Here is a 14,578-nt window from a genome sequence, read left to right as displayed (position 1 = left end):
CTAGGCACCATCATCTCCTACAGAGGAGTAATTCCATAGCCCCTCAAAAGTCTCTTCTTTCTTCCCTGCCCCTTTTAAAACACAAACCAACCTTGTCTCTTCTCTGTTCAGAACCTTTCAGTGGCTCCCCATTTTGGTCAGGGTAAAAGGCCAAGTCCATACTTTGACCTAGAAGACCTTCTATAATCTAGATCCTACCAATCTCTCTGACTTCACCTACTTAGTTCCTTTAACTCAATTTGCTTATCTTTTTGATGCAAGGAGCTATGAAGTTCAGACAGCCATACTCCTTGCTTCCTCATGTCCATCAAGCCTGTACTCAAATGCCACCTTCTCAGTGTGGCTTTCTATGACCACTCCTTTTCACTATAAAGCTTTCTCTTTCTACCCAAACCCTTCCCACCACTCAGTATTCCAAGTACTCTACCTTATGCTGTTCAAAGTTTTCCCCCATAACATTGATCACCTCATAACATACTATATAATTTGGTAATTAATTAATTTCTAGCTGTCTTCCTTTACCACATTGCAAACTTCTCAAAGGCTTGGATTTGTTTTGGTTTATTTTCTTCACTGATGTAACCCAGCTGCCTACAACAGTGCCTGGCATATACTGAATCCTTAACAATTATATGTTCCATTAAGAAACCCTTCCAGGATGTCTATCCTCCAAATTCTTGACCCACAGCACATGCCTAGATGAACCTATATGCCTTCACATTCCCAAAATTCCATCATACACAAACACATGCTTGCAGATGCCACCAAATGAAGAGGATATGTAAACAAATGTGCTGACAACTAGAGACCTTTGTACATGCAGATTCACATGCAGTGGTCACATGAGCATATGTACATGTATTGGGAAATCATATTTTCAAAATAAATTTATTATGACCTTGAAGGAACTTTTTTTGCAACATTCTGTTATAAAACTTCAAACATACAGAATAGTTGAAAGAATAATATAGTGAACACCCACTGTCTAGATCATGCAGATAATATTTTACTATGTTTGATTTTATATCTAACGATCCCTCTATCCACCTAGGAATACATTTTATATGCATTTCAGGGTAAATTGCAGACATCAGGACTCTTCACTATTAAACATTTCAGCCTCAACAGGAGTTCAATATTGTTTACTTTTCTTTGTTGTTTTTTGGTACTGGAGATTGAACCCAGGGATGCCCTACCACTGAGCTCTATCTGTAACCCTTTTCATTTATTTATTTTATCACGAGAGAGAGAGAGAGAGAGTGTTACTAGTTACCCAGGATGACCTCAAACTTGCCATTCTCTTGCCTCAGCCTCCTGAGTTATTGAGATTACAAACATGCTCCACCATGCCTGACCCATGTTTGTTTACATTTAAGGTAAAATTTAAATTCAATGAAAGGCACAAACACTAAGTGTATATTCACTGAATTTTGACAAATGAGTTTTTTATCTGTGTAACACAAAGTCCTATCAAAAGAGATAATATCTTAGGCCCCAACTTCCTTAATAAGACTCCTATAGCTCAACAATTAAAATCAAAAGTCATAAATGGGATGGATTCAAACTAAATAGCTTCTTCTCAGCAAAAGGACCAATCAGTGAGGAGAATAGAGAGCCTATAATTTCTAACAAATTTTTACCACACATACATCAGATAGAGCATTAATCTCTAAGAAATATAAAGAATTCAAAAATCTGAACACCAAAAATCAAATAACTCAATCAATAACTGAACAGACACTTCTCAGAAGAACATGTACAATCAACAAATATATGAAAAAATGTCCAACATCTCTAGCAATTAAAGAAGTACAAATCAAAACTACTCTGAGATCTCATCTCAACTCCAGTCAGAATAACAGCTATCAAGAATACAAACAACAATAAGTGTGGCAAGGATGTGGGTGGAAAGGTACACTCATACACTGCTGGTGAGACTGCAAATTGGTGCAGCCAATATGGAAAGACATATGGAGAATCCTTGGGAATGGAACCACCATTTGACCCAGCTATCCCTCTCCTTGAACTATACCCAAAGGACTTAAAAACAGCATCCTACCAGGACACAGCCACATCAATGTTTATAGCAGCACAATTCACAATAGCTAAACTGTGGAACCAACCTAGATGCCCATCAATAGGTGTAATGAATAAAAAAATGTGGTATATATACACAGTGGAATATTATTCAGCAGTAAAAGAGAATAAAATCGTAACATTTGCAGGTAAATGGATCGCGTTGGAGAATATAATGCTAAGTGAAGTTAGCCAATCCCAAAAAACAAATGCCAAATGTTTTCTCTGATTTAAGGTTGGTGATTAATAATGTGGTGGTGGTGGTGGGGGTCATGGGAGGATTAGATGAACTCTAGATAGGGCAAAGGGGAGGGAGGGAAAGGGAGGGGCCGTGGGGGTAGGAAAGATGGTGGAATGAGATGGACATCATTACCCTAGGTACATGTATGAAGACACGAATGCTGTGACTATACTTTGTGTAACCAGAAATATGAAAAATTGTTTTCTATATGTGTAATATGAATTGTAATGCATTCTGCTATCATATATAACAAATTAAAATAAAAAAGAGATAATATTACTTTCATCCCCCAAACTTTCTTCAAGCTCCTTCTTAGGAAATCCCTTAGCAGAGAGCAACCATTGCTCTGATTTTTTTTCAAGATAGATGAATCTGTTTTGATTATTCTAGAACTTTATGTATATGGAATAATACAATATGTGCTAATTTATTCATTCATTCAATAAAAATTGTTCAGTACCTAATGTGTACCCAGAGACATACATGTCATGTTTCTTCCCTGTGAGTAATGTGTGTTCCTACACTGATCAAAAGGCCAAAGGCTTTTCGGGGTCTGACCTGTGACCTTCTCTCTTTAGCCCTCCAGGTACATTCTGAGTGACCACAGATACTTTGGCCTCAGAAACAAAGATGTAAATCCTGTGTCCCATCTGAGCCCTGGGTTCGTTCCAGCCCACCCTACCATTTCAGGCTGGCCCTGAAAACTTTTCAGCAGCCTCACTTCCACCTACTCACTTCCCATACCAGGACTTCATCCATGCTTCACTATCCAGGTGAGCAAAGAGATGTCACAACCTCAGTTCAGGCCAAGTTCAAGTGGGTAAAAGTGCAGGTGGGTGGGCAGATGGAAGGCACTGGCAAGCAGAGGCAGATGCAGTCCTGCAATCTTGTGGAGGGAGAGGTGTGGCAGGGGGTGGAGACTAGGCAGCGCTAGAGAAGAAAGCATGAAGAGAGGAAACATCGCTGGCCCCTGAGCAGTGAGGGCTGGTGACAGTCTAACACTTACCTGGAGCCACTGGGATCCTGGGCATAATGCTCTTGCCCTCCAAGAAGGACCTCAAGACCGCCATGGAGGTCTTTGCTATCTTCCAGTGGGCCCTCAGTGCCCTCCTTATCGGTGAGTCTTCAAGCTTCTGGAGGGTGACCAACCATCCTGGCTTACCTAGGAAGGAAGGATTGGGGGTTGTTAGGATGTTTAATGCCCAAATTGAGGTTGTCAAATACGGACAATTGGTCACCATGGTCTGTGTCCTGACCCACCTGGGCTGGGAGGCATGGCATTTGTGAAACCTGTGGGTATGTGTGAGTACCTACACATATGTGCCTGGGCAGGAAGGAATGCATGCCTGTGTACGTGTGCATATGTGCCTTTCTGCAGGTGTGTGTGGCACACCTGGGTCTACACTGTGGTGTGGAGGGAATGCTATAGATGATGGGGAGCAGTTCCATTGAGGCTGGCTAAGGAGGTGAGTTTGACTGTGACCTCAGGAAGTTGAGCAAACCCTATGTGAGTGGGAGTGGACCTGATGGTATGACAGGTTTTCAGGACCTCCTTGTCAGTGTCAGCTATCATTCTGTGTGTAGCTATTACTATGAATTTTTGTGAAGAAAATAGCTTCTACTTCATAAGATTGGCAGAGGCTAACATGAAATGATGGATGTGAAAATGTCTAGTACAAAGGAAGTATCTAATACATATGCATTAATTCCCTTCTCTGGTTCTTCCATATAAGCTATTCATGCTAAAAACTACACACACATAATGAGAGTTGGCACTCAGAGGGAGGCTCTGGAAACCTGTCGTCCAGAGGAACACATCCATTTATCCATCCATTTTTTTCCAACACCTGTGCCACAAACACTCTGTGAGGTTGATTGATATGCTGGCCACTGTGTTCTAGATGTTGAAATAAACCATCACTGTGGGAGGGAGGCTTGGAAAACAAAAACAAAATCTTGCCTGTCCAATGGTTCATGTGAGTAGTGGCTGGAGTCAAGGACATGAATTAAGTGATCCTGTAAGCTATCTGGGGAATGTACATAGGCCCTGAGAACTTGGGAGTTGGCACAGGGACCTGCCAACAAATGGGACATTTCTTACTGCAACTGATTACCAGGCTAGGAGCCAGGGAGCAAGGGGGCTCAGAGGCCTGCCTTGGGTGACTACCAGGACTCCCTAAGACTGGAAAGAGCAGTGTTAATTAACCTAGGAATGATGGCAGTTAGCGCTGGAAGAGACCAGAGAAGGGAATGCATATGTATTAGGTCCTTACTTTGTACCAGGTAATTTCACATCTGTTATTTCATGCCAGCCTCTGCCAATCTTGTGAAGTAGAAGCTATTCTTATACATAATAATTCATAATAATAGCTGCACACACGGAATGATAGCTGACACTTACATAAGACTAGCTAACATTTATGGCCCCCTTATTTCATGCCAGGCACTGTTCTAAGCACTTTATGTGGCTAATTAATCACCATTGTCCAGCTGAGAAAGCTGTAGTTTGTGCGTTCAGTCCAAGATTACATGGCTGGCAGGGGTGGAGGTGGGCTGGGAGTTGAGTTCCTGAGAACCTAAGTTTCTTTCTTAGGCAATTACATCTGCTGACTCACTGCTGATTGGATGTTTGGGGTGGAACCCAGAGTACACAAATGCAGAGGGGGAGATGGGAAGACATATGCCTTCTGCATATGAAAGAGTTCCTTACTAGAAAGAGGAAAGGCCCGCTCAGAATGGCCTCCTGCTGAAGACAAGGTCCCAGCTGGGCCTGTGCACTCTCTCCACTATGTAGCCTGGGCAAACACTGTCTTCAGTAAGGGCTGAGTTCCCCATCTGGCTGAATGGGCAACCCTTCTCACTGCCTCTGGCTGCCGGGGCTCAAAAATATCTGAAGTTAAAGTGCCAGGAAAAAGTACTGAGGAAGAGCAGTTTCCCTTCAGGGCTAGGGCATCTTCACTTGGTTAAAAAGGATCTTTGGATTTGGCTCCAGGAGTCCCAGAAACTTTAATCAGTAGCTTTGTGGCACCTGCCACCAGTTCTTCCCTGTGAAGCTGTTTTCATGCAGAAGCTTTGGGACATTGGGTTCTGTTCTAGGAGTCGCGTATCTCTTATCTGAAATGCTCAGGACCAGAAGTGTTTGAGAGTCTGGATTTTCTTGTTTTTTGGAATATGTGCATACACATAATGAGATATATTGGGGATGGGGCTCAAGACTAAACAAGAAATTGATTTATGTTTCATCTATAGTGATCTATGTTTCATCATCTGGTAGTAATTTTATACAATATTTTCCGAGCACCCAAATTTTACAACTGTCACATGAGATTACGTGTGGAATTTTCTACCTGTGATGTCATGGTCATTCTCAACTCGTTAGGATTTTGGCCAGGTGTACTGGTGCACACCTGTCATTCTAGCTACTGGGGAGGCTGAGGCAGGAGAATCATAAGTTCAAGGTCAAACTTGGCAACTTAATGAGGTCCTCTCTCAAAATAAAAAATAAAAAGGATTGGGAATGTAACTCAGTGGTAGAATGCTCAGTACCACAAAGAATGTTGAGGATTTTGGAACATTTTGAATTTGGGATTTTGGGGATTAGGGGTGCCCAACCTGTATTGTCTTTCTTGAATCGTTGTCCTAGCCCCAAACTTGTCTTGCTACCCATCACAGCAACTGTGTTCCCACAGAGAGCAGAGTCACCAAAGTCTAAGAGTTGACACTGAATTGGAGGAGAAGAATGACCATTTATTGAAGGCCACCCAGGCTTTGGCTTTGGCTTTGGCTCTGGGAGTCCCAGACCCCATAAAGAGGATGGAGGATTTAGGGTGCCATCTCTCCTTCCTCAATCTAATCCCCAGTCTCACTCCTCAGAATAACCACTCTTAGTGGAGTTGTCTGTGTGTATATGTGTGTGTGTGTGTGTGTGTGTGTGTGTGTGTGTGTGTGTGTGTAGGCAGAAATGATGGAGATTTTACATATTTATGTATAAATGTATGTGTATAAATATATGTATGCACCTCCCAACCAGCCTCTGAAAGGGAGTATAATATAGGTGTTGCAAATGAGACTGGGAGTCTGGAGCCAGACTGCTGATTTCAAATTCCAGCTCTATTACTTTCTGTGCAACCTTCAGCAAATTCTTCATTGTCTCTGAGTCTTGTTTTTCTCATTTGTAAAATGGGTATATAATTAAAATATATTAATCTGGATAGTCTTGGAATGCTGTAGTAACAAATTAACCCTGAAATCTCAGTGGCTTACATCAGAAAATGTTTCTTTTTCATGCTAAATGTCCAAAACAGGTGGGTGGGAGTCTCTGCCCACTGTGGACACTAATGTTCAGAAAACAGAGGCAGCTCCAGATGGGGATGCTACAAAACGTGGCTTCAGGGGTTACCACAGCATAAGAAGGAAAGTGAGTGCAGAACTCATGTGAACTTCTTACTCTCTCCAACCAGAAGTGATAGGTAAACAACAATGAGCGGTAGCCTTAGCCTTATTTTGAACTTCTTTAATTATGAATGAGGTTGAGCATCTTTGTGTATGCTTACAAGTGATTTCTATTTTTCTCTTAACTTCCCATTCATGACCTTTGTTTTTCCATTGAACTCAAGTCAACTCTTGAAAGGTAAAGAAGGGACAGATGTTGGGGATGGAGAGTGGGCAACATGTGAAGATGCCAGGATGAAGGGCAGAGCCAGTGCATTTAAGGGGCTGCCAGTGTTTAAGTGGAGTGGGAATAAGAGGCACAGAATTGGTGCTTGGTACATATTGAGTGAATAAATGAATGAGAGAGGAGTAAAGAGAAGACTGAAGAAGCAGGCAGGGAAAAGATTGTGTAGGGCATTGAAAACCATGGAGAGAACAGTGTTTGGTGACACATGTAATAATTCCAGTGACTGGGGAGGCTGAGGCAGGAGGATCTCAAGTTTAAGGCCAGCTTTGGAAATTTAGGAGACCTTGTCTCAAAACACACACACAAACACACACACACACACACACACACACACACAGAGAGAGAGAGAGAGAGAGAGAGAGAGAGAGAGAGAGGAATTTGGACTTTTTCCTGAATGCCATATGGAGCCAGGCTGGGGTTTGGCACAGGATGATGGCATCAGATTTGTTGTTTGGAGAGAACATTATAGTTCTGCATAGTAAATTGTAAATTGATCACAGAAAAGCAGGAGTGGAGGCAATGATGCCAGGTAGGAAGGAGACTTTTGAGACATGGTGATGATTTGGACAAGGCTAGTGATAGGCATGAAGAGGAAAGGAGAGATTCAAGAAACTGGAGTAGAATTGACCTGACTTGATGATCAGAAGATGTCAGTGAGATAAAGAGAGAAAGCAAGACTGAGGGGTTGGGTCCCAGGGTGAGCTGGCAGAGGGGTGAATGGAGCAGAGAAGGGTTAAGGAGGAGAGTGGCTGAAGGGCAGATGAGGATAGGGAAAAAACTCTCCCAGAGGTCTCTTAGAGTTAGGCTCTGGGGTGCACAGAGCGGTAGCATGGGGCAGGCAGAAGAGCTCTAGGTCCTGGCAGCAGAAGATGTGGGTTCCAGGGTTGACTCCTCCCATACCAGCTCACATGGGACAAGTGAGGCAAATGGGCCTTTGGAACCCTCCTAGCTCTTCACCTGATGTGGCGTTATATCCATTTGGAACCTAAAGGCCTCGAAAAGAAGACCCTTTTAATAAGTGTGAGGAAGACAGGGTAGATATTGGTATTTTAATTCCCATTTTGCAGATAAGGTTCAGCTTTGTCTTTGATCACATACATGGTAAGTGCAGATCCAGGATTCATACCAGAGTAGGGTGCTCTGCCCTAGGCCATGTTTCTGTCTGCAGCACTGCCTGGGTTTGAGCAAAGGCTAAGGGAAATTAGGAAGTGTCCTCTGTACTAGACCCATGCCTCTCTTTAATTTTTGAAGTCAATAGTTTTATGTGGCTTGTATCACAATTGCTAGCTACAACTGCTGGCCTTTGCTCTATGGTTAGTCTTAGTTCTTTTCCCCAGAGGCAGACACCTTATTTTAAAATTTTTTTTAGTTGTTGATAGACCTTTATTTATTTATTTATTTTTATGTGGTGTTGACAATCAAACCCAGGGCCTTGCATGTGCTAGGCAAGTGCTCTACCACTGAGCCACAATCCCAGCCCTGAGGCAGTCACTTTCAATTTTGTTAGCTTTTTTTTTTGTATTTACCTCCATATTTCTGAATTTTACTATTTGGAATTCCTAAATATTACTATTCTCTTTCTTTCTTTCCTTCCTTCCTCCATCTGTGTCTGTCTGGTCTCTCTCTCTTTCATATTATGATGGAACCCAGGGCCTTGCATATGCTGGGAAGTGCTCTACCACTGAACTAAAGCCCCAGCCCTAAATATTACTATTTTCTGATGTAACCATTTTAGATACTATCTATGACTTTCTAATATTGAAGATGACTTTCTAATATTTCTATATACCTAAGATTGACTTCTTAATATTGACTTCCTAATAGTGAAGATGAGAATTTGGCTCTATACAACATTGCTAGAATTTCCTCTTTCCCCTCCCTCCCCAAATTGTTATAGCACAGATATTGATTATGAAATGCCTGGTCATACCTAGGAAATCTTAGTCACAATCAAACTCTTTAGTGTACCAAGATTATGTTTCTGCTCTTGTGTGACTTCTTGTTTTCCTTGGAGTTCATAATTGACTCATTTTAAATTTCTTTTGTTATCTGTTAGACATCTATTATTTATAACTAATTCATCTCCAAATTCCCCACAGACATTTCAATCTCTCAAAATATTCAAACATATCAGGAGTCTTTTTTTAATCTTTATTTTTATTTATTTATTTTTATGTAGTGCTGAGGATCATACTCAGGGCCTCACATGTGCAAGGCAAGTGCTCTACCATGAGCCACAAGCCCAGTCCCCACATCAGTAATCTTTAAGTTCCCCCCAACTCTTCTTATTTCTTTGAACACATCGCTGCTGGAGCCCAGCATTTTCTTGTTACCATCTGGCCTAACACAGGTCTTTGAGGCAACTTGGGTGCAAAATTTAAGAAGGTCCTCACTCTCAGGGATATGCAAGTGTTGGGATAGTGCTTGCACATCCCTAAGAGTGACTGTCTTCTTAAATTTTGTGTCCTGAGGACTTTGCTCATTTCTTCCTAGCCCTGACCCTGCTTCATTGGATCAACATTTTCCTGGATCCTATGCCTTCCTCTTTCTGGGTTTACACCATAATTTTGGTGAAACAAATCCTCAAGGAGTTTTCTGAGAAAGGGATATGGGAGATAAATGATCTGAGATTGTGTATATCTGAAATTGTATTGTACTTTCACATCTGATGAATAATTTGGCTATACAGAGTATCCCAGCTGTGTGTCAGGTAAGTATAGAAGCTCCTTGAATCATTATGAGGTTATGTTCTGATAAAGCTATTGGAAGTTGAAAATATCTTAAATCAAAAATGAATTTAATACATCTAACCTACTGAACCTCATAGCACTGTAGAGTCTCAGTTGTTTATCTTTGTGATTATGTGACTGATTGGGAGCTATGGCTTGCTGCCACTGCCCAGCATGCAAGAGAGGATCATACCACATATTGCTAGCGCAGGAAAAGATCAAAATTCAAAAACTGGAGTTCAGTTTCTTTTGAATGCATATCACTTTTACATCATCATAATGTTGAAACACTGTAAGTAAAACCATTATAGTAAGTTTGGGACCGTCTACATTTGAATCTAGAATTTCTTTGGTTCAATTTTTCAGAGAGTAATTCTCCCATCATCTAGTTGTGTAGGGGAGGAGATGAGACTTGCAGTTCTAATTCCTTGAGATAAATTCAACCACTGATTTTTAAAGCCTGTGCATCATCCCTGCCTTTTGGGACACTGGGTCCCTCCAATTTCCAAGTCTTTGCCAGATTCTTCAGTGCAAGCAGGCTTGCTTCTTGTAGGTATTCCCCTCATAGGCACTTAGACTCCAGCTTTCTTTATTCTTTTTTAAAAACTTTTTTTAGTTGTAGATGGACACAATACCTTTATTTTAATTATTTATTTTTATGTAGTGCTGAGGATGGAATGTAGTGATTCACACATGCTAGGTAAGGGCTCCACTACTGAGCTACAGTTCCAGTCCCAGTTTTCTTTATTCTTAATTACCTTCTCTTTCATCTATTTTACAACATGCAAATATTTGCAGATAGTTTTCATCCACTGTTGGGCCTCTCTTAATTCTTTTTCTTCTTGTGGATCTATATTAAAAAACATTTTAGGGATAGTTTTCATGGGGCTCCAGCAAAAAGCCAAGACAAAAAGTTGTGTTCAATCTATTATGTTCAATTAGGAGTGTTTTCTGTCTTCTCTAACCTTAATTTTGACCCACTTTCCCACACAACCTTACCCACCGATGCTTTAAACACTGAGCCCAATAATAATACCAAGTGTGGCTCCCTATGACTCATCTCCAATAACTCTTTAGTACTCCAACATACATTATTCCTAGCTTCTTGGAGCTTAATGTAGCCTAGTACCTTCTTCTATCCCAGCTTTTGTTTTCCTTTGTTTCTTGTTTGCCATCTTGTATGCTTCCAACCTGCTGAAGTTGGGTCTTCACTTCCTTGGTGTCCCCTCCACTGAAGTCTTGCAGAGAAGATACAAAGAGGAAAACATGAGTTGGAGGAAAACTCTTCCAGGAGTCCCATCTTCTGATGGCTATAAGTGGCTCCCTGCCATTGACCCCACTGCAGACAGAGCCAAGCCCCAGCAAGGTCCTAGGGATGGAGGGCTTACTGTGTGAAGCATAGTTAGAGAGGAAAGGAAAACTCCTTGACTTCTAGACTTGAATCAGGTTCCCAATGTCAGAGAGCAGAAGGGGATTGGGGACCTGAGCATGCAAACCATGTACTAGGGTGAGGGAGTGAGGGTTGAGTGGGCCTGGGTGAGAGTATGTGTGACTTTGGTGGACAGAACTTGGGAGGGAGGGTAAGTGTGCGGGACTGTTCACAACTCATTATTTCTGGGCTGGGCTCCCTCCAGTGATTACTGTGCTCCTCATCAACCTCTACCTGGTGGTGTTCACACCATATTGGCCTGTCACTGTGCTCATTCTTACCTGGCTGGCTTTTGACTGGAAGACCCCTGAGAGAGGTAAGGGCCCTGTGCAACTGTGTTGCCATGTACCACATACACTTCCCTCTTCTCTCCTAATCCTGAGAGTCTTTGGCCAATTCCCTGGCAGCCCTTCAGCCTGTCTCTCCCTGGGCTAGAGAGGCTGAGGGAAGGGTTCCTTTTAAGGTGTCAGAAAATGCCCCAGTTAGAACTGGAGTGGGTTAGGGAAGGGGAAGCTCATGAAACAGAAGCTCAGCCTGTCCTAAATTGGCCCTGACATGCTTACCCAGGTTGTCACTTTTAAGAGGCCAGCAGCAGATAAGAGTACCCTGTGGCAGGGGAAGAGGACAGTGGGGTGGACAAAGTTGTGCTACATTGCTTCTGCTTTCAGGTGGTCGCCGGTTTGCCTGTGTGAGAAAGTGGTGCCTGTGGAAACACTATTGCAATTACTTCCCCATCAAGGTGAGTAGCCCCAGAGCCCCAGTGGGACCCCAGGCCAGTGCCAATTCCAGGGTCAGCAGCTGGGTCAGTTGTGATGGTGGGTACCATCCATATTGGGGCCTATGAGAGTGATGCCTGCTGGGGTTGTACATTGCCCAACCTACATAGCCATTCCCAGAAGCCCTTTCCTTCCAGGTCTCTGGCCAACAGGAGGCCATTGCCCTGGCTATAGCTCTCCTGATTCCACTTTCCTCTACAGCTTTTGAAGACTCATGATATTTCCCCCAGCCACAACTACATCCTTGCCTGCCACCCTCATGGGCTCATGTCCCATGCATGTTTTGGTAACTTTGCCACCGACAATAAAAACTTCACCAAGATGTTTCCTGGCATCACCCCTTATATTCTCACCCTGGGAGCCTTTTTCTGGGTGCCTTTCCTCAGAGAATACATAATGTCTACAGGTGAGTTGGATTCTAGGGCATAAGGTCAAAAAGAAAAAAATGGGGAGATGGGTGAGAGCAAGGCCAACTCCATGATCCTCTGATCCTGAACAGCTACACTAGGCTGGCCTAAAAGGAGGCTTCTAGCTCTTCCCCTCCCTTAAAGACAGATGGAGGGGGGATGTTTGGGGAATTGGAACATGGCCAAAGACCTCTTGACTTTTTCTGCCTGCCAGGGGCCTGCTCTGTGAGCCAATCCTCCATGGACTTTCTACTTACCCAGAAAGGCACAGGCAACATGCTCATTGTGGTGGTTGGTGGCCTGGCTGAGTGCAGATACAGCCTGCCAGGCTCTTCCACCCTGGTCTTGAAGAACCGGTGTGGTTTTGTGCGCATGGCCCTTCGGCATGGGTAAGGACAGCTCCAGTCCAGAAGCAGGGGTGGTGGGGATCCAAAAGCCCAACGGGGAAAGAGGGAAGGGTGCTGAGGAAGTGGTATCTAAAGAGGGAGGTGGGAATATACAATTTACTGTTACTAACCAGGGCCATAAAAACATATACAATTTGTATTTGTCATTGAAACAAAAAAGCAACCTTGTGTCCAGGTTGGAGTAGAGCAACAGCCAAGTCCTGGAGGCTTTTCTGCATATGGAGAAAGGGTAGATGGCCAGCCCTCAGCCTGTTCTCCCTCACATTATTAGCCTCTCATCTGGGCCAGTCCCTCTTAAAAAGGGGTCAGGCTGAAACCCCAGCTCAGAGAGAGCAAGCTTATCATGTGGGGTAAAGGGAAGGAAGCTGAATGAAATGGCCCTTGGGTTTTATGGAAATTCAGACTAGGGGGTTCCCAGGAGTACCTGGGCTTGCTTCCTTGAGGTTGCTGCTGCTTTGCCTCCATGGGAAGCCTGGGCTAGGCCATGGAGCCCCCACACTCAGCCTGGACCTAGGTGTAGCTGGACTGAGATCTGGGGAGGCCTGCAGACAGACTGAGGGACTGCCTTCAGCAAGATCCCTAACTTTCTGGGCATTAAAGAAGATGCTTTTTCCTTTCAGGGTGGCTCTAATCCCTGCCTATGTCTTTGGAGAGACAGACCTCTACAATCAGCACATTTTTACTCCTGGGGGCTTGGTCAACCGCTTTCAGAAATGGTTCCAGCGTGTAGTACATATCTACCCTTGTGCATTCTATGGGCGTGGCTTCACCAAGAATTCCTGGGGCCTTTTGCCCCATGCCCAGACTCTAACCACCGTTGGTGAGTATCCCTTTCTATTGGCAGCATCAGTCGAGGATGCAGGATCCAGTTCTGAGGGGAGCTTTGGCTCTGGCTGTGCTCAGAGACAGGGAGGCTGGCTAGGATGCATGGCAAGTTGGGGGCAAGGGTGGGGAGAAGCTGGGCTTGAGGCCTAGGGCACCTATTCTGAGGAATGAGCCATTCTGATACTTTTCCTGTTCCCTCTTCTGTCTCCCCTGGCAGTCGGGGAGCCTTTAGCACTGCCCAAGATTGAGAATCCGAGCAAGGACATTGTGGCTAAATACCACGCACTCTATATTGACGCCCTACGCAAACTGTTTGACCAGCATAAGACCAAGTTTGGCATCTCAGAGACTCAGGAGCTGGTGGTAGTTTGACAGACATCCCAGCAGCCTCGCAGTGTGGTTGGAAGGTGTGAAACCTGTGAAAACAGGAGGTCGAAAGTCTCCTATCGGACTCCTGCTCTCGATTTGATCAGTCCTCATTGCGGGGAGGGGTTGTCCATGGGGGTGTTCTCTGTACTGGTCCTTCCACTTTCATCTTTCTCCTTTTAGCTCTTTGATTTCCCCTGAGGGCCATGGGGAGTTAGCTCCAAGAGGCAGGGATGCCCTAGGGTAGAGGTGCCCTGAAGGCTCCCTTAGAAGGCATCAGAATTGAGGAAAACAATGGACACAATAAAAAGCTCATCTTCTGATATTACCCGAGCCCCAACTAGTCTGTTCAGAGGGCTGTAAGGTCCCGGCTCAAGTCTATCCTTCTTGAAATCTTCAACAGCCCCATCTTTTTGCATCAGCCTCTTGTAGGAGCAGGTGCCTTAAGAGCCAGTGGGCTTTGAGTTTAGGCTTTACTATCTTCAAGCCATGTGACCTTGAGGACAGTCTCCTCTGAGCCTCAGTTTTATCTGTAAAATGGGACCAATAATCCCTCCCCTACCTACCTCAAAGATTGGGAAGAGCAAACGATACTGGATGTGACTGAACTTTATAAACTGGAGAGCTATACCAGATTATTCTCC

The 14,578-nt window shown here is 43.8% G+C and overlaps 1 protein-coding gene across 1 annotated transcript; it reads left to right on the top strand.

Moving 5' to 3' along the window:
* Nucleotides 1–3,290: 3,290 nt before the first annotated feature.
* Awat2 (acyl-CoA wax alcohol acyltransferase 2) lies at nt 3,291–13,940 on the top strand. The gene is made up of 7 exons (XM_005340168.4): nt 3,291–3,434; nt 11,359–11,469; nt 11,822–11,892; nt 12,131–12,335; nt 12,551–12,725; nt 13,364–13,563; nt 13,786–13,940. The coding sequence occupies exons 1-7, from the start codon at nt 3,350–3,352 to the stop codon at nt 13,938–13,940; spliced, it is 1,002 nt and encodes a 333-aa protein (XP_005340225.1). The 5' UTR covers nt 3,291–3,349.
* Nucleotides 13,941–14,578: the final 638 nt, after the last annotated feature.

The sequence above is a fragment of the Ictidomys tridecemlineatus genome, chromosome X (genome assembly GCF_052094955.1).
Source record: "Ictidomys tridecemlineatus isolate mIctTri1 chromosome X, mIctTri1.hap1, whole genome shotgun sequence".
Taxonomy (NCBI): domain Eukaryota; kingdom Metazoa; phylum Chordata; class Mammalia; order Rodentia; family Sciuridae; genus Ictidomys; species Ictidomys tridecemlineatus.
This window is presented reverse-complemented; position numbering and strand designations above follow the sequence as displayed.

Bases quoted from the DNA above. Each gene is read 5' to 3' on its own strand.
- Awat2 (XM_005340168.4), top strand. From the start codon at position 3,350: ATGCTCTTGCCCTCCAAGAAGGACCTCAAGACCGCCATGGAGGTCTTT. The intron at 11,893-12,130 runs GTGAGTAGCCCC...TTTCCTCTACAG, and splicing joins GCAATTACTTCCCCATCAAG to CTTTTGAAGACTCATGATAT. The intron at 12,336-12,550 runs GTGAGTTGGATT...TCTGCCTGCCAG, and splicing joins AGAATACATAATGTCTACAG to GGGCCTGCTCTGTGAGCCAA.